The 19,884-nt window shown below is 34.6% G+C and overlaps 2 protein-coding genes across 2 annotated transcripts; one reads left to right on the forward strand and one right to left on the reverse strand.

Moving 5' to 3' along the window:
- Positions 1-1,349: 1,349 nt before the first annotated feature.
- Positions 1,350-3,633, reverse strand: LOC110706193. The gene is made up of 3 exons (XM_021884090.1): positions 3,341-3,633; positions 1,986-3,181; positions 1,350-1,891 (listed from the first exon to the last, which is right to left on the reverse strand). The coding sequence occupies exons 1-3, from the start codon at positions 3,631-3,633 to the stop codon at positions 1,350-1,352; spliced, it is 2,031 nt and encodes a 676-aa protein (XP_021739782.1).
- An 8,730-nt stretch (positions 3,634-12,363) lies between these two features.
- LOC110706194 (ankyrin repeat-containing protein ITN1-like) lies at positions 12,364-18,552 on the forward strand. The gene is made up of 3 exons (XM_021884091.1): positions 12,364-13,057; positions 13,449-13,858; positions 17,703-18,552. Exons 1-3 carry the CDS (start codon positions 12,364-12,366, stop codon positions 18,534-18,536), a joined length of 1,938 nt encoding a protein of 645 aa, XP_021739783.1. The 3' UTR covers positions 18,537-18,552.
- Positions 18,553-19,884: the final 1,332 nt, after the last annotated feature.

Below are 19,884 nucleotides of genomic sequence, written 5' to 3' on the forward strand. Positions count from 1 at the left end.
TAACAAAACCAAGACCAAAAATAGATAATGACCAATCATCTCCAACATAAATCAACTCCACCAAAAATTCACCAAACATAAATCCAATCATATCAAAAATTTCCAACACTTACAATTACACTCATAAAAATATAACAATGTAGAACTTGAGTGAATAAACAAACCTTGAACTCTTCAACTTGATTTTTCTTATTGAAACTCATTTTTTTTTCTCTTATGATCAACCTTCACTTAGAACATTTGAACATTAAACAAATTTTGTTTTCTTTTTTCCTTTTGAAGTTCACTTTTTTTTTTCCTTTTTTTTTCTTAAACTTCAATTCTATTTTTTTTTTCATCATGCTTAATTTTTTTTTCACAAGAAATTCAACTCTCAAATCATCAAAAATAAACCACCATGAAAAACAATTACAACTTCTTAACACCACTCAATTGTACAAATAATAAGCACGCTACAAAGTCTCTCACCTCACTCACTAATAGCTCCCCCAAGCTAAGCTCGGGACTAGTAACCAATGGGGAAAATTCGGCTTGTAATGTGGCTAATAAACAAAAAAAAAAGGTCATGGCAACAACATGGGTAGCAAGAAGGGAACAATTGTATCTAATATCGTCTGATCGAAGTCACCTAAAAGAACAACGCCTTCGTCCTCCTCATTGTGCATAATAATGAGTCGTAAAACATTACTTATAGTCACAAACCAATACTCAAATTCATTGACATACCAGGAACTAAAACACATTCCTCACCAAATCAACTAGTCAAGCACTATATTCACAAACAGTTGGGCAAAATTGACGCATGTTAAGGCATCCAAGCAATCAAATATCAAATAATGGCTAACTTATCCACAATACTCATAATCATATGCAATGAATCAAAACAATTTTTAAGTATGGGGCATAGGGAAGCATGATTTATCATTCATTACGATAATAAAACCCTCCCACGCACTTAAAATTTGCAATGTCCACATTGCAACAATATGTCATGAATAAATAAAATAGGGGAAAGAGTACTCACAAAGCATTATGGCGGAGGTAGATGAGGAGGGCTCGAGTAATTAATATAATGCATCGAATCGAATTCGCGCCAAATCCTCAATTTAAATTTTTAGCCATGAAGTTCCAAAGTGTAACAATTCCTCAAACCAAACCACCTTAGTTATTCCAACGAGTCTCCTACAAGAAGCAATGGAATAGTAGCAGCACGAATTTTTTTTTTTTTTTTTTTAGAAAAGAATTAAAAAAAACTAACTAAAAAAAAACTAAATTAAGAGTTAGAAAATTGGGTTGCCTCCCAAAAAGCGCTTGTTTTTAAGGTCATAAGCTCGATCTCCTTTAGTAGCTCAACCTGGATCACCACCACGCAGAGAGGATTCTCTACAGTCTTGTCTGTAATTGTGTTCACATGTATATCCCTCCTTCAAACTAGAGTTGATATAATTTGTATCCGAACTCATTTTGATGTAGCTAAACCCATCATGCGGTGGAATATAGTCATTTTTGCTCACAAGATATCTATTAGAAACACACTTATCAACCAAAGGGTTAGTAGCATCAATTCTCAAACAAGTACCACCATCAAAAGTGAAATTATGGTAATTGAAAAGCTTAAACACAACTTGCTTATCCTGAGCTCTAATGGTCACTTGTCCTTGAGGAACATCTATTAAAGCTTGACTTGTAGCAAGAAAAGGGCGACCAAAGATAAGTGGGATCTTATGGTGTTCTTTCATATCCACTACAACAAAGTGAACAGGAAAAACAAGTTCACCAATCCCAACTAATACATCTTCAACTACACCCTTAGGGAGTCTAACAGTTCTATTAGCCATATGAAGAGATATAGGAGAAGGTTTAAGGTTTTTGAAACCTAATTTGTCATACACTGAAGAAGGCATTAAGTTAACACTAGCACCCAGATCACACAAAGACCCTATCAAAATATGTTTTGTTTATCATACAAGGGATAGTAAAACTACCAGGATCATGCAATTGAGGTGGTAAGCTATCATGTAAAAGATCAAGACATTTCTCCTTTACTACCAAACTTTCTAATTTCTTATCATTATGATCGTGATCTAGAATTCCTTTTACAAAATTTTCAAATTGAGGCATTTGAATTACAAGATCGAAAAAAGGAATGGTAGCATAAACCTTCTTAAGAGTCTTAGAATACTTCCCAAAATGCTTATCGAGCACGGCTTTTGATAACCTTTGCGGGAATGGCATCAGTTCATCATAGGCTTGTGGGGAAACATATTTGAGATCTTTATTCACATGCATTTCTGTTTTCGACTCCAGATTGCACACTTTCTCCTCTAATCCTCCCGTAGTCAATTCATCTCTCTTCACGAAAATTGCATTGCATTGTTTGGGTTGGACTTTTGCTTGATCTTGAAGAGTTTTTTGATGACTCACTTGTTGTGAAATTTGAGAAAGATGAATTTCTATCCTCTTATTTTGAGCAACAAGCAATTGAATCGAGTTTTCAAAATATTCATTTTGCTTTGCTTGTAGCTCAAATGGCTTTGATATAAGCTCTTGTTGTTGACATTGGGAGGTAGCAAAAGTCTCCATAATGGATTCAAGATTTGAAGATTGAGGTGGTGGTTGGTGCATGGATTGATGATTAATAGGTTCCCTTGCTTGAAAAACGGGTGGTGGTGGAGGAGTCACTTGAGCCTGATTGTTCATATATGAGAAACCTTGATGATTTTGCCACCCTTCATCAAATGGCCTTGTGGAGGTCGTGGTATAAAAAGCATTAGCTTTCTCAATCGTCATTCCATCATAATTGGGTTGACACTCTCGCGCAGTATGGCCTTGCAATCCACACATCTGACATGTTTCCATCGAGGGTCGAGGGGACTCAGCTTGGAGTTGATTGACTTTATGAGTTAGTGCCTGCACAGAACTAGTCAACATGGTTAGAGCATCAACATCATGTTTATTACCTATGTTGATAGCATTTCGTCCCCTTGGATGGTAATTGTCATTAGCCGCCATCCTCTCAATCAGATCCTTCGCATCAGTTGGGTTCTTAGTCATGATAGAACCTCCGGACGCAGCATCAATGTATATGCGAAACTCATGGGTCAAACCATTATAGAACGTTTGGATCAACATCCAATCTAGAATGCCATGATGAGGGCATTGTCTCTGCAATCGCTTAAACCTTCTCCATGCCTCATATAAAGACTCATCACCGGATTAATGAAAGGTGGATAGCTCGTTCCTTAATTTCGCGATTTTCTCTTGCCCCAAGAATTTGACTAAGAAGGCCTTGGAAAGCTTATCCCACGTATCAAAGGAACCGACACCTTCATCTCATAACCACTCCCTTGCTCTATCACGTAGTGAAAAAGGGAAAAGGCGTAGTCTAATAGCATCATCAGTGACACCATTGAGCTTCATAGTATCACACTTCTCCAAAAAACTATCAATGTGAGTCACAGGGCAATCATTCGGTGAACCCGCAAAAGAATCATTGGAGATGAACTGTATGAATTGGGGTTTCAACTCAAAACTCTGAGCGGTGACAGGTGGTCTAACAATACTAGAGAGGAATCCGGTTTCTGTATCTGGAATACCATACTCCAAAAGAGATTTTATTCCTAGGTTGACCATGTTTCTTGTATTTTGATTTTTCCTCCTTCTACCTCTTCGTCTTCTTGCAGTAGCTTCGATCTCAGAACCAAAAGGTGTTAAATCATCTGAACCTGAACTTCGAGTTTGCATGCAACAAAGAAACTAAAACGGGGAGATCAAAGACACAAGAAACAATAGCCGAAGCAACAAAATTTATGCTTAGTAAAAACGAATCACGAATAACTAGAATGAAACCGTTAGTCCCCGACAACGGCGCCAAAATTTGATAGGCGTGTCGCGTACCTAACAAAAATAACCAAACTAACTCTACTATGTAGATGAGCAAGTAGGGGTCGAATCCCAAGAGACTAAGGACTACTAATTAAACAGACTCAAATCAATACTAAGAAAGTAACCAATCAATATCGAGAAATCTATTCTAGAACAATTACGAACTATCAAGCAAAGAAAATTATAATAATGAATTAATCAAGAACTAAAGACATCTAAGATTAAGTATCCCCACTAATATGAATCAATGCAATAGAACAATCCCTTTCCCTCAATTAAATTAATAAATATTCCCCAGGACAGATGCTCCCTAAAACAATACTAAGAGTTTCTTTCGATCAACTAATAGCTTCCCTAACATGCAATCATACCTATTTTCATGGAATCATACATATTAAAGACATTGAGAACGGCATCCTATAAGCCCTAGCAAGAACAATTAGCTATTTTCATGCATAAAAGCTCTTACTTTTAATTAGGGTTGTAAATTCAATTAAGAATCAACTTTCGTTGTAAACCTAATCACATTCAACAATACTATTTCTAGTTTATCATTGATAATAAAACCAACCCTATCAAAGAGAAATTATGAATTAATTAAATTGGGAATTGGGAATCAAATAACACATCAATCCATATTAGGGTTCAACCTAACCCTAGATTATGAAACTACTCACACATAATAATAGAAGTAACAAGACAATTAATTAAAGAAAACATAATAACAATAAAAATTAAAGAGAATAAGGAAGAGAAATCAATACTTGGAATTGGAATTAAATATGAAAACTTGAATCTTGAAAGTAATAATGAAGAACGTAATACCAAAAGCTCTAAAATAATGTATGTAAAAAGTGATAGATAAAAGACTATCTAAAACCTATTTATATGCTAGGAAAATAGTAGTAGTCTTTTCTTAGGATTAGGACTCCTAAAATCCCTAAAATAGGGCTAATTTCGTTGGTAATGAAGAGGCCGCAACTAGGCTGCGGTACAAGGCCGTGAGCCGCAGTGAGGCTGCGGAGTAGGCTGCCGAACATGAATTTGTTGCTACATTGTGAAGTGCGCCGCAGGCAAGCTGCGGTAGGTCATAGTAAACCGCAATCAAGCTGCAGACTAGGCTGCCATGATGCTTCGTGGATGCTAAAAACGCTCCATATGAAGAATATCTTGCGTCCAAGTTGAATTCCACGCAAATAGATCCATATTCCTATAAAAACAAAAACAAACAAACCGAGAAGAGCAATATCGAAATAGGAAGAATAATAGCTCTAAAAGAGTAAGAAAATGAAGGAAACACAATAAAATATGACCAAATATCACATATAAATCATGTATAATATCGTGTTATCAACACTCTTTTATTCTAATTAAAATTCCAGAAAGTCAACAAAAGTCAATTTATCAATGCTAATTGAATTAGGAATGAAAAAAACCTTCTAGAAGAATCTAGAAGACTAAAACCATTCCTAATTGCATTAGGAATGATAAATCCATATTAGGCCCTCCCTTAGATCATTGGGCCGCATATAAGGCTCAAACCGGGCCCAGTTTAGTAATTTTGCCATAAACAATTGGTCTTGGCTGCACTAGAGAGTGCAGCCAAGATAGCTACAACAAGTGAGGCCCAAAACGCGCGGTCCAAATAAAAAATGAACATTTAGTTAAAAAATATGAACATGAAAAAAGAAATGAACATTTAATAACAAAAAATGAACACGTATAAAAATGAACATTTAATATTAAAAAGTTTACATGTTATAAGGAAATAATCATTTATTAAAAATTAATCTGATTATCGTATAATCATAAATTTGCTAGACCACGACCTTAAAAATGAACATTTAGTTAGAAAAATGAACACATACAAAAAAAGAAAAAAAAGAATATTCAGTAATAAAAATGAACATTTAGTAATAAAAAGTGAACAAGTAAAAAAAAATGAACATTTAGTATATTAGAAATGAACATTTATCATACAACCATAAAATGGGATCATATACATCGGAAATTCTCCAACTTAAAGGAAAATTCGTTTTAATATCATATACTTCTTCATCACTTCTTATTTGTTTCTTCACTAATTCAGATTCTTTGTCTTCTACAAATACAATTAATCTGTACTCACTAAAATATAACAAATAATCAAAATTCATAATCATCACAACATATGTTCATAATAATTATTTAGAATGTTCATAATATATAGACATCAATACAGTAGTTAAAAATATAAATAATTATCACTCTATATGTCATATGTGTTCATAATCAATAACAGATATGTTCGTAATGAATAACGAAACATATATATTCATAATAAATTGTTCATATTTTCAACACTAAATGTCCAGATAATTTAACTTTCAACGTATTATATTTTTTTCAACCTAATAAAAATTAACATTTAGTATTAAAAAATAAACACTTATAAAATGAACATGTAAATAAAAGTTATGAACATTTAGGATATTAAAATGAACATGATTTTCATAAAGGTTCAAATTCATTGTATATAATTATTAATGAAAAATAAAGATAAAATAACTTGTTGAAATATGTTCATTTTTTTTATGTATTTAATATTCATTTTCGGTGTACTAAATGCTCATTTTGTAAAAGATGTTCATTTTTAAATTCCTACGTGTTCATTTTTTTTACAGAAATTATATTCAAGATCGATTGTTATTATTGAAACTCTAAAAAATTGAATATACACCTTAAATCTAATCTTGATTCATCATAGAGAAATTAGTTATTGATTTGTAACATGATTAGAAATCAAAAGAAAAAAAAATTCAAAAGAAAAAGAGAGAAAGAGAGAGAGAGAGAGAGAGAGAGAGAGAGAGAGAGAGAGGAAATAACTACAAATTAAGCAATACAATTGATATTCATTAACAATTAAGCAATTTAATTGATATTCATCACAAACTCATAATAATTTCAAACAATCAAACAATAAATCATCATGCATGGTCAACGAAATCATACAAAATACAATTACAAATTGATAAAATTTAACCTCCATTGTTTTCTTTGACCTTCAACTTTCTCTCTCCTCCATTTTTTTTCTTTCTTCTTTGATAAAGCCAAATGATTGAATCTGATACTCATAGATTTAGAAAGAAAGAAGTATACCCATCAAAACTTAAATTAGTAACTCAAAAATTTATATAAAGAAGAAGAAAACTTTAAAGATTGAATGGAAATGAGGTAAAGAGGAGAGAGAAAATGTTAAATTGAGAAGAAAACTGAAGAGAGAGAAAAATAATAGAGCTAAGGGAGAAGAAGAAAGAGAATTAAGATATAAGGAAGAAAAAAAAAAGTATGTTCATTTTAACGTACTATATGTTCACATTTAATGGTGTTGCACTTGGCTGCACTAGAATGCAGCCAAGGATTTGCATGGCCATAATTTCCTCAATATTCATCGGAATTGGGCTTATAACATATCGTTGGAAAGCTCTTTTCAAGCCCCATCTAACTACACCATTATTGGACCCATATGATGGACCAACCAAACTGGATTGGCTGTTTTCTTAAAATAGGTTTTCAAAAATAGAGAGAAGAGAAAAGAGATTAAAACTATCCGCAACACTAGACTTTCCACACTTTCACTTCATTCGATTACGATTCAAAGTGAAAGTACTCATCACCGGGTTTGGTTTTGGGGAGACACAAATGGGTGTCTACACTAACATATCATGTCATACATTATTATATTAAACCAAACAAAATTAACATGTCATGTCTTACATTATTATAAAATACCAAACCAAACTAAACTAACATATCAACCATTATTATTTTTTAAACTAACATAAAATAAATTCAGGAATAAAGTAACATATATCTAAGTCATTAACATGCCAAGTATAAACTAAACTAAGAATTTTAGAAATTATAATGTCACTAACCTCCAGATCTGCACTTTTTATTGAGATTTAAAGCAAGTAAAAGATACAAATCCTACAAATAATAACAATTAAATCTTATTTAGGGTGTAAAATGTCAATTTTTATTTAAAAAAATGAATAAAAAAAAAGAAAAAATAAAAAAAGGAACACTTACTGGCGGCAACACGGCGGGAGGATGAAGGTGGTGGTGGTTCTGATCGGAGCAAGGAAGGTGGAGGAACTTAAAAAATGGGGTAGTGGTGGTTAGTGTTTAAACAAAAAATAAAAATTAAAATAGAAATTAAAATAAATAAAATAAACTCATTGGCGGCTGCCCGACTTTTTGGAATGCCGCCGACGGGAAACACCTGTGAACAAGCGGCTGCTACAAGCTGGTGGTGGTTGTTCACACCGACCGGTGGTTAGTGGTGGCGTTTTTAAATTTAAAAAACAAAACAAAACTTATTGAGCGGGAAGAACTACGGGAAGGCTGGCGACGGATGGATCCGGTGGCGGCTGGCAACGCTGGGCTCCGGTGGCGGTGGGATCTTCTCTTCCTCTTTCTCTCTCTTCCCCTTTTTTCTGTTTCTGTCGTGAAAAACAAGGGTTGGAAGCTTTTGAAAAATATTTATGTCGAAAAATGTAGTACCGACGGAATTTTCTGTCGGAAACTACATTTTCCGACCGAAATATATTCCGTCGGAAATTCTGCGAGGGAATTTCCGTCGCAAATTAATATTTTCCGACCGATTATTAGGACACACTTACTTCCGTCGTTCAATTTAAATTTTGCGACGAAAAATCATGTCCGTCGGCATAATTCCCTCGGAAGCAGGCCTCTTTCTAGTAGTGAAACTCTCCTCCTCCTTGTTCGGATTGCCCAGGCCCATTTCATATTGTTTGGAAATTTAACAAACCCTATATAGTGGTTCTGCTGTCGTCCAAGCAAAGATCTTAGCCATAAGCAATTGACCAAATTGATGGAGGGGATAGAAAGAAAATGGGGAAGATGAAGAACTTAGTAATTAGGGTTTGAATTCGGGAAATAATTCATGATAGATGAAGAAAAATGAATTTTGTTAGGTGAATTGAATGGGTTGGATGGGGGTATGACTTAAATTTCGGAGGAAAATTATATTAAATAAGTTAAAATAGTATTGTAATAAGTTTTATTTTTATGTATTTAATTGAGTATAGGAAAAACTTAGTAAGGGTATATTAGTAATTTTATTTGAATAAATTTACTAAAAATGAAAAGTTATTGAAAGTTACACATAATGTGTAGATGATGTTTTTGGAAAAAGTTGCACATAATGTAAAAAGAGGTAGTTAACATTTGTAAAAGTGACTTTAGTGTAAGAGAAAATAATAAAATAATAGTGGGTCATTACCAAATAAGAAAGTGCTGCAATTATTATAAAATGTACGTAAAGGGAGAATGCAGTGTGATTATTAAAATGCAAAAATCTAACTAGCGCCCTAGGGGTGTTGGATTAGATAATTAAAAGTAGAATTATTATATTAAAATCAACATTAATTACATTGATTGACGCGTGATTTTGGCATGCATTCCCAAATTAATACTACCTCTGTTTCTTTTTAGTAGACACATATTACTTTTTAGGAAGTTTTTTTTAGTTGACACGTTTTCTTTTGAGGTAACTTTTTTACCTTGCATTTACAAGATACCCCACTTGCTTTTTCATTCTCTCTCACTCTCTCTCCTCTCCTTAATATATGTGCCTAAATCAAACGCGTCAACTAAATAGAAACAAAGGAAGTACGATTTACGAAAATATTTTATATGCTTATCTAATGCCTAGGGGCGTTCGTTAGCAAGATTTTAAATAAAATATGGAGTAAAATGTTGTATTCCCTATATTATTCTTTAAACTTTGACTTACTTTGAATTTGCAAGATCTTCAATGTGCGTCTTTGACCATTAATTCTTTGGCTATGTATAAGTGAAAATTATAAAAAATTATATTTTGAAAAATATAAATTAAGATGAATGTAATAAGATTCCACATGGTAATTTATTTCGTTTGTAAAATTCATAAAAGTTGGTCAAAGTTATTTAACTTTATCCGCATGAATAGTAACTGAGTTGATCTTTTATTAACAAAGGTAGTATTAAATTTAAGATTATTTGAGACAATTCAAATGGAATGTGTCAGAAAAATTTCAAATAGTTTGAAAATAGAGAGAGTACTTGACTTTAAAAAAAAATTGTCATTAAACATAAATAAATAATACTACCTCCAGTCCAAATTAGTTGCAACTATTTCCTTTTGGGCTGGTCCACATTACTTGCAACTTTCCCATTTCTTTCCTTTTTTAATAATTTTTTAGTGGTAAAATTACCATTTTACCCCTACTTTTTTCATAAAACACCCTAATTACAATACTGATTTTATCTAATTAGCTTTAACCCTAACATTAATTAAGTTGCCTATTTTCACTAAAATCAACCCATTAGCCACCAAAACCGTTTCCAGCCACCTTCACCCTCCTTCATCTTCCTCCTCATCACCATTATTTATCAAATTTCTACATAATCTTTCTCATCCCCAATTTTTTTTCTCTCTCCTCCTTCAACCTATCACTTGATCGAGTCCAATTGTGGCAATTTTCGACGAGTTCCAGAGTTTGACGGCGAAGAATTGAGCGTGAATCGGCGGTTTCTCTCTCCTCTCCTTCCTCGTGGTTTAAGATCGGCGGCATCGTGGTTAAAGATCGGTGGCTCGTGGGTTTTAAATCGGTGGGTTGGGGTTGGTGGTTTCGGTGTTGGTTGATTCGGTGTGCTGAGTTGGTGGATTCGGTGTGCTGGGTTGGTGGTTTCGGTGTAGGTGTGTCGGGTTTGCTGGGTTGGTTGTGTCGGTGTGCTTGGTTGGTGGTCGTGGATGGGTGTGGTCGTAGGTTAGTGGTCGTGGTCGTGGTCGGTGGTTTGGTCGTTGGTTTGATAGTCGTGGCTGGGTTGGTGGTCGTGGCTGGGTTCAGTGGTAGGAGGTGGTGGTGGTGGCCGGTTAGTGGTCGTGGATGGGTTGGCGGTCGTGGCTGGGTTGGTGGGTCGTTGGTCTTAAGTTTTTTTTTTAGGTTGGATTAAAACTTAAGCATATACCCTTATCTTTCAATAAGCATGCTTATGATCTTTTGCCTCGGCCTCCGCAAACCCCCCCAAAGTTGCTACTAATTTGGACCGAAGGTTGTATATTATTTTTCTCTTTTATTCATGCAAATACTTATATATATATATATATATATATATATATATATATATATATATATATATATATATATATACTCTCTTTGAAACCTTTTATATTATATTCTTTTGACAAACTTTTAAAAAACAGGTGTACAATAATTATTGTACATCCATTATAAAGATAGCCTAAAATGATCAAAAGTTACCCCTGAAATGAATAAAAATTACCCCCAATATACATAAAAGTAACTTAAAATAAATTAAAATTATCTACGCTTTATTAATAAAGTATCAAATTTTAAATGACTAAAAATTAATTATTATTGATTGAATGTAATTAAATTACCTTTATAAACTTTTCTTGTTGTCTATTTATATAAAAATTGTATTATGTTTAAAGTTACCACCAAAAAGCCAAAAAGTTACCCTAAAATTAGCTAAAAGTTACCCGTATACTGTTCGATGTACACCAATATTAGTGTAAATCGAATATATACAAAAGTTTTTCTAACTTTTTTTTATAAAATTTTGTTCAAGTAAGTTGCTTGTCCTAAATACATTGGCGGTCGTCACGCCAAATAAAAACATATAAATGTTCACTTTAATAAAAGATAAAAATTGTATAATTATTAGGTTTAATTTTAAATCACATAATTATATGATAATTTTGGCAAGTAGTAGTATAATAGTTTGTTTTATATTAAAGTGTATCACATTTTATTCCTAAAAAAGTAAATTTCTAAAACATCCACAATAATTTGTTGAGATGTTGTGCATGACGACAGAATCAACTAGTTTCGTGCAACGAGTGTATTGCCTCAGTGGAATAATCAATAGCCTATTTGAGCTAATATGATATAGAGTTTTATTTTTTAAGTTAAATAAATAAATAAAAATCAATAAACATACCTTGTACTTCTTACATTAGCCAAAAATAACAATTTTAACACATTAAATTACTCAAAACTCTAAAAGCCACGCATTATTGTATTTTGGTATAAGATTATGTTGTCATATCAGCGAGAAATATGGAGATCTCAAACAAAAAGGAAACAACTTTTCTAAAACATCAAAAAAATCAGTGTTTACGCCATGACCATATTCGCCAGCGTTAATATGGCATTTCTGCATAAATATGGCAAAATAAAAAGCAATAATTCACCAACAACCATCACCATCAAATCTAGACAAAAACTAGATTACACCAATCACCTTTCTCCGGTACCATTATTGCTTGTCTCATTCACCTCGAGTCTTTGATTGCGCTTTGAACCCTAGAATATCAATGGGCATGTATTGAGATATGATATGGTACAAGAATACGAAATTAATGTAATGTAATCAAATATTGGGAAATTTTTACTCGGTAGAAATATGGAGGAAGAAGATAAAGATATTGAGATAGGCGGCATAGTCCTACCTCCATCGCCATTATCTAGGACAATTTTTATGTCGAATTCGGGTAAATCATTGTTAGTGTCAAGTCCTACCTCAAATAAGAAGAAAAAAAAATCCTCCGATGATTCAATGAAATCGTATTCCTTGGGTTCATATTCCTTCAATAACATCTACCCAAATCAATCATTTGACATCGATGATGGTAACTCACCATCAACCACCGGTAAAGCATTGGTTGTCTCAAGCTCGGCAAAGTCTTTTGCATTGTCGGACTCTTGCAAGTCACTAGCCCTCTCAGAGTCGGGAAAGCGAATAGACCAAAAAAAGAAGTACGTTAAGCAGGTGACAGGGAAGCACAAGGACACAGAACTTCACTTGGCAGCCCAGAAGGGGGACATAAAGGCGGTGAAGGATATTTTGGAGGAGATTGATGCTCAGATGACAAGAACAACAAGTGGGGCTGAATTCGATAGCGAGTTGATTGAGATACGCTTAACCATTGTAAATGAAGTAAATGAGCTCGGTGAGACACCATTATTTAGAGCTGCGGAAAAAGGCCACCTTGATGTACTGCAGGCTCTTTTGCCTTATACGACATCTGAAGGAATTTCTACCAAGAACCAAGTAGGGTTCACTGCATTGCATGTTGCCGCTAGCCAAGGTCATGAAGGTAGGAACAAAGTATTTATTTTAGTATATAACATGTTATGGCTTATAAATCTCATTATCTAAATTTGATGTATGACAACATTTATAAAACAATCAACTAATTTATAAAGAAATTATGATTTTATTCGAAAATAAAAGTTTTCATGTATAGTCATGTAAGTTTGAGATATAGTCATGTAATAAGTTTGAGACCAACTATAGTAAGATACTATGTTGTGTTTTTCATCTTAAAATAAAATTCATGTTTAACATGAATGCATATTATTCTCAAGGTATATTGTGATGACAATTTCTAAAAAAAAAAAATTTAAAAAAAAAAAAAAAAACACTCCCATTGTGCTACCATCTAGCTACTATTATTATAGAACCATTTTATTAAATACTACGTGCAGCTATTGTGCAGACATTATTAGATCAAGATCCAGATTTATGCAACACTATGGGTCAATCCAATGTAACTCCTCTTATATCTGCAGCCATTAGAGGTCATCTAGGAGTTGTCAAAGTGTTGTTGTCACAAAAGTCTAACTTACTAGAGATGCCTAAATCAAATGGGAAGAATGCACTACATTTATCAGCTCGACAAGGGCATGTAGACATTGTGAGAGCATTGTTGAAAGGTAATCCACAACTAGCCAGAAGAACAGACAAGAAAGGTCAAACTGCACTTCATATGGCTGTGAAAGGTCATAGTGCTCAAGTGGTTAGATTGCTACTTCGAGCAGATCCCTCCATAATCATGCTTTTGGACAAATTTGGAAATGCTGCATTACATGTAGCAACTAGGAAAAAACGAGTAGAGGTAATAAGCTCTTAACTCATCTGCTTTAACCTTTTATTATCATTATAATTAAACACAACCATTTTGTGGAATTAAAGTTTTTTCTACCAAAAGTAGCTAAGGAATTATATTAGTTTGTTATTAGGAAGGAATGACTAGATGTATTGTGATGTGGATCAAGAGGGAAATTCTTTTGAAGAGCCAATCATATTGGTTTTAAGGCCAATAGGGTTTGAGCTTGGAGTAAAGAATCAAGAATGGTTAACATGCGCAGCCATTGAAGAAGAAGTCAAGGACCAGTTGGGTTCCGACGACGGCAGCGGCGGCGACGCGCCGATCTGGGTGCCACGCGCCGGCTCCCTAGCTCCGGCCTGAGTCCAGCTACACGGCGGTGGGGCGCGTGTCGATGATGGCGGCGCGTGAGGTGGTGGTTCGGCGGCAGTACGAAAAGAAAGATTTTCCTAACTTAGTTTTTTCTAGAGTTTTGCTTGCAAGTTTTTACCTTTCACTTGAAAGGGTTTTTCTTGGTTTAAGCAATTAGGATAAGTTTATTTTTCTGTCATTTAGTTGCTATAAACTTCATAAGGTGATTAGGAAAGTTTTTAGTTAGTTAGAGTTTGATTAGGAATAAACTACCTAGCAATCTTATCTTTGATAGGATTGAAATTCTATCTTATGTAGGATTATTAGAATCCTATCTAGGTTAGATCTTCTACTTCTAGGAGGACTAGGAGACCTCTTTTGAGGCTTTTAAAAGCTTATTTTCGTGGCTTTGAAGAACAAATCAAAAACCAGAAAATTTAATACAAGTTTATTGTTTGTTTTGCTTAATTGCTTACAAATTCTTTTGCTAGTTTTCAATTCAAGGAGTTGGTTGAAGATTAGAACATTAAACACTTAGTGTCTAGGAGTAGGCTAAGAGTTTAATCTCAAAATAATTAGCGTCCAGGAGTGGGTTAATTAATTTGGGGATTCGAATCATAAGTTTCAGGAGTGATCTTGTGAGGAGAAATATCGGTTCGTTTTTATTCAATCTTAAAGAAATCCTTCAAGATTGGATCGTTACTTCAAGATTGTGGATTTTCTAAAATCTTGACTAAACAAGGGGTTAGAATCCACATCAAATTGGTATCAGAGCTTGTGTGATACCACATCAAATTGGTATCAGATTTCAGGGGTTTTTGATCGTTCAACAATTCGTTCATCAAATCGCACTTGTTCTCGGATAACCAGTTTTTCTGTCAACTTCAGAAGGCTCGTTCTCCTTCGTTACAAGGTCTTTTCAGGTGATTCTTTTTTTGATTTTGGGTGAAATTTTGTCTACTTTCTGCCTGTGAAATTTCAGAATTTTTCGAGTTCGTGTGCTATTAAACTGGACTGTTTTCCGCAACTGTGTCAGTTTTGGTCCGATTTAATACTTACTGCTCTTTGTGTGCGATTTTCTTCCAAGTTGTGTTGCGATTTTTGAGGGTTATTCCTGTGTGTTTTGGGGTCTTTTAAGTCTGTTTTTGTCTTATAATTATGGAGGAAGCTTTGAGCAAATCTATGGATGAATTTGCAAAGTTACTTCAAGGTCATAAAAAGAAGAAAAAACATGAAGATGATAACGTAGATTTTGGCTTTGGTAACAAACATATGCTTATGGAGCGACTGAATTTACATGAAGAAATTATTTTTCAAGGTCAACAAGATAGTTTGTTTCATACTCGATGCAAAGTTGTTGATAGAACTTGTAGGGTGATCATTGATAGTGGTTCGTGTACCAATGTAGCGTCTACAGAGATGGTTACTAAACTCCAACTTCCTACAAGAGATCATGAAAAACCATATAAGTTGGGTTGGCTAGATAATTCTATGGGTTTTCATGTAGAACAACAAGCTTTGGTGAATTTCTCCATTGGCAATTACAAGGAAGAATTATGGTGCGATGTGATTCCTATGAGTGCTTGTCACGTTCTTTTAGGAAGACCATGGCAATTTGATCGACATGTTAAACATGATGGTGTGGCCAACACATATTCGGTCAAGGTGGGAAACAAGAGGTTCAAACTTATGCCTTTAACTATTATTCCATGCCGCGTTAAAGTTAAAGAGATGGAGGAAGATTGTCAAAAGGATAAGGAAGAGGAACATGTAGGTGCTAAAGAGCTCGAAGAAAAGGTGAGTGAAACAATTGATGTTCCAATTGTGTGTGACGTTGTTCAAGATCAGATTATTCATAATGATCTACCAATGGTGGTGTCGGAAAAGGTTTTTGATACTATTGAGGAGCCATTCGTGAATCAAGATAATAATTTAATGGTTTCTTTAGAAGTGGTGGATTCATTAGGCATGCATAAAGAGAAGAAATTGTTAGTCATACATGAGAAAAATATCATGAAGCCTAAAGTGTTCTTATGGTCAACTTCGAAGACCAAGGACCAAATTGAGAATTGGTTGTTTCTAAAATATTGCCTTGCTCGTGGTGATGTTGTTACATTGCTTAAAATTGCTAGCGTTGAGGTAATAGTTCTTTTGGCTTGTATTCGTCGAATTTGGATGGTTTCATGGAATTGTTCTCCTTACATGGATGATGCGAATTTGAGGACAAATTCTTTTGAAGAGGGGGAGAATGATGTGGATCAAGAGGGAAATTCTTTTGAAGAGCCAATCATATTGGTTTTAAGGCCAATAGGGTTTGAGCTTGGAGTAAAGAATCAAGAATGGTTAACATGCGCAGCCATTGAAGAAGAAGTCAAGGACCAGTTGGGTTCCGACGACGGCAGCGGCGGCGACGCGCCGATCTGGGTGCCACGCGCCGGCTCCCTAGCTCCGGCCTGAGTCCAGCTACACGGCGGTGGGGCGCGTGTCGATGATGGCGGCGCGTGAGGTGGTGGTTCGGCGGCAGTACGAAAAGAAAGATTTTCCTAACTTAGTTTTTTTCTAGAGTTTTGCTTGCAAGTTTTTACCTTTCACTTGAAAGGGTTTTTCTTGGTTTAAGCAATTAGGATAAGTTTATTTTTCTGTCATTTAGTTGCTATAAACTTCATAAGGTGATTAGGAAAGTTTTTAGTTAGTTAGAGTTTGATTAGGAATAAACTACCTAGCAATCTTATCTTTGATAGGATTGAAATTCTATCTTATGTAGGATTATTAGAATCCTATCTAGGTTAGATCTTCTACTTCTAGGAGGACTAGGAGACCTCTTTTGAGGCTTTTAAAAGCTTATTTTCGTGGCTTTGAAGAACAAATCAAAAACCAGAAAATTTAATACAAGTTTATTGTTTGTTTTGCTTAATTGCTTACAAATTCTTTTGCTAGTTTTCAATTCAAGGAGTTGGTTGAAGATTAGAACATTAAACACTTAGTGTCTAGGAGTAGGCTAAGAGTTTAATCTCAAAATAATTAGCGTCCAGGAGTGGGTTAATTAATTTGGGGATTCGAATCATAAGTTTCAGGAGTGATCTTGTGAGGAGAAATATCGGTTCGTTTTTATTCAATCTTAAAGAAATCCTTCAAGATTGGATCGTTACTTCAAGATTGTGGATTTTCTAAAATCTTGACTAAACAAGGGGTTAGAATCCACATCATATTGTGAAATATATTATTTAGTGGTGTTATAATACCAACTTGCCAAAACAATGCACTAGGCTTTTATAAAACCTTGGTTGATCAATTCTGGATATCCATGAATTCTAGTCTTTATGTTTTTTATTTAAAAAAAAGAGAGTAATAAGTGGAAGTGCATTCAATTTATTCTTAATGTTTCTTGACTACTAAACTACTATGTAAATTATTAATTTAAGTTCTTAAAAAGATTGTCATTCATTATTTAATAACAATTTTGAGGCTATAAGAAAATTATTGAACCATTTGTGATGTGCAGATAGTGAATGAACTGCTCCTCCTCTCAGAAACTGATGTGAATGCATTAACAAGAGATCGCAAAACTGCGATGGATATTGTAGAAGGGCTACCTCTCTCTATAGAAAGTTCAGAGATAAAGGGTTGTCTAATGCGATATGGTGGGGTTAAAGCTGATGACTTAAATCAATCACGAGATGAGCTTCGAAAAACAGTGACTGAAATCCAAAAGGATGTTCACACTCAACTCGAACAAACTCGAAGGACAAATCAAAATGTAAATGGGATTGCAAAAGAATTAAAAAAGTTACATAGAGAAGGAATTAACAATGCTACAAATTCAGTAACTGTGGTGGCTGTGTTGTTTGCAACTGTGGCCTTTGCTGCCATTTTCACCGTTCCGGGTGGTGACTATGATTCTGGAGTAGCTGTGGTGGCTAGCAATATTTCATTTAAAATATTCTTCATCTTTAATGCAATCGCGCTCTTCACATCCTTATCTGTTGTGGTGGTTCAAATAACAGTAGTCAGGGGCGAAACCAAATCCGAAAGGAAAGTTATTGAGGTAATCAATAAGTTAATGTGGTTGGCTTCAGTCTGTACTAGTGTTTCATTTATCTCGTCATCATACATTGTTGTAGGCCGACATCACTCGTGGGCTGCCATTTTTGTTACTGTATTAGGAGCAGGTGTTATGGCAGGAGTTCTTGGCACCATGACATATTATGTTGTAAAGTACAAAAAAATTAGAAAAGTTAGAAAGAAAGAAAAATCATCTACAAAAAAAAGTCATGCCCTTCATGATATTGATGTATTCTCTGAAGATTCAGCCGTCAATGCAATCTATGCAATTTGATGTGTAACCAACTAACCTGTGCTCATTCTGTCTTGTGCCTAGTGGTTGAATATCCAAAGAAATATGACTGAATAGGTTATATATATATATATATATATATATATATATATATATATATATATATATATATATATATATATATATATGATCAAAGAGAGTGTAATGTTACTCAGGGGATTAACAACTTAGCGTTACCGTATAAGATATGCAAAGCAGGTAAAAAATTTAATAAATTTACTAATGGTTTGTAGTTATGCATCTATAATTTAATTATTTTCTTAATTGTTAACTTTTCTAAATACTTTCTATGAAGATAAGGAAGTTAGTTTATAATTTCCATAAACGAGAAGGTTTACTAGATGATCATCTTATGTAATACGGAGTGTATCGCCTTTTTATTCAGAAGATAAATCAAAAAATATACAAGTTAAACTATTGCCTTCATTCATAGCAGTAAGAAAGTGGTAACCTTTTCCTTGGCTTTATAAATCTTCTAATCCATGTAAGTTCTTTCAATACTAACATTAGAAAAAACAAAAAAAATAAAAAAAAAGGGGGAAATTCTATGTTATAACCTTGAAGACCTTGAAATTCTACACTATGTCCAAGGCTTTTGAAAATTCTACATTATGTCCAGTTATTAACTCATTTGTACCCCTTAACACTAAGTTTCCGTTAATGGTTCCATTATCTTAAACAAAGCATCGTATGATTGGCTTACAAAATTAAATAAAACAAAAACAAAAACACCAAAACCACCCCCATGGTCAGCTTGCTGCCATCGCCAGCCCAGCCCCCTTCCCTTGGAGCCCCGGCCGCCGCCCGAACTACTTCTCCTCTCCCAATGTCGACGCTGCCTCGACCAGCTCCCCTTTCCCTTTCAAACACCACGCGAAATCCAGCAAAATCTCCCAAATCCTAACCCCCAAATCCAAACCCTAACTCTAACCTTTGAATTCCAGTACTGGAAGGCTAGGGCGAAGAGAGAGAGAGAGAGAAGTAATAAGAGCAGAAGGCGACGGCCGACGGCGACAGTTAGGGGATCGAAGGTGCGGCTCAATGTTTTTCCGACGGTATAGGAGGTTATTTAAGGTTTTTTCAGGGGAGGGGGAAGAATTAAGAGAGGTTTTAAACGGAAAGGCGAGGGTGGTCGGGGCAGCGCCGACATCGAAGGAGGGGAAGAGGGTCTAGACGGCACTTAAGCCTCTTTCTTGGGCCTTTACAGAGCGTGACTCTTGCGACACTCGAGGGGACAGGGTAGGCTGACCGTGGGTTACAGCAAGCGGTTGGCCATGGGTGGCTGGGTTGGTGGTTTTGGCTTTTTTTTCCTTAAGATAACGGAACTTTA

The sequence above is a fragment of the Chenopodium quinoa genome, unplaced genomic scaffold (genome assembly GCF_001683475.1).
Source record: "Chenopodium quinoa cultivar QQ74 unplaced genomic scaffold, ASM168347v1, whole genome shotgun sequence".
Classification (NCBI taxonomy): domain Eukaryota; kingdom Viridiplantae; phylum Streptophyta; class Magnoliopsida; order Caryophyllales; family Amaranthaceae; genus Chenopodium; species Chenopodium quinoa.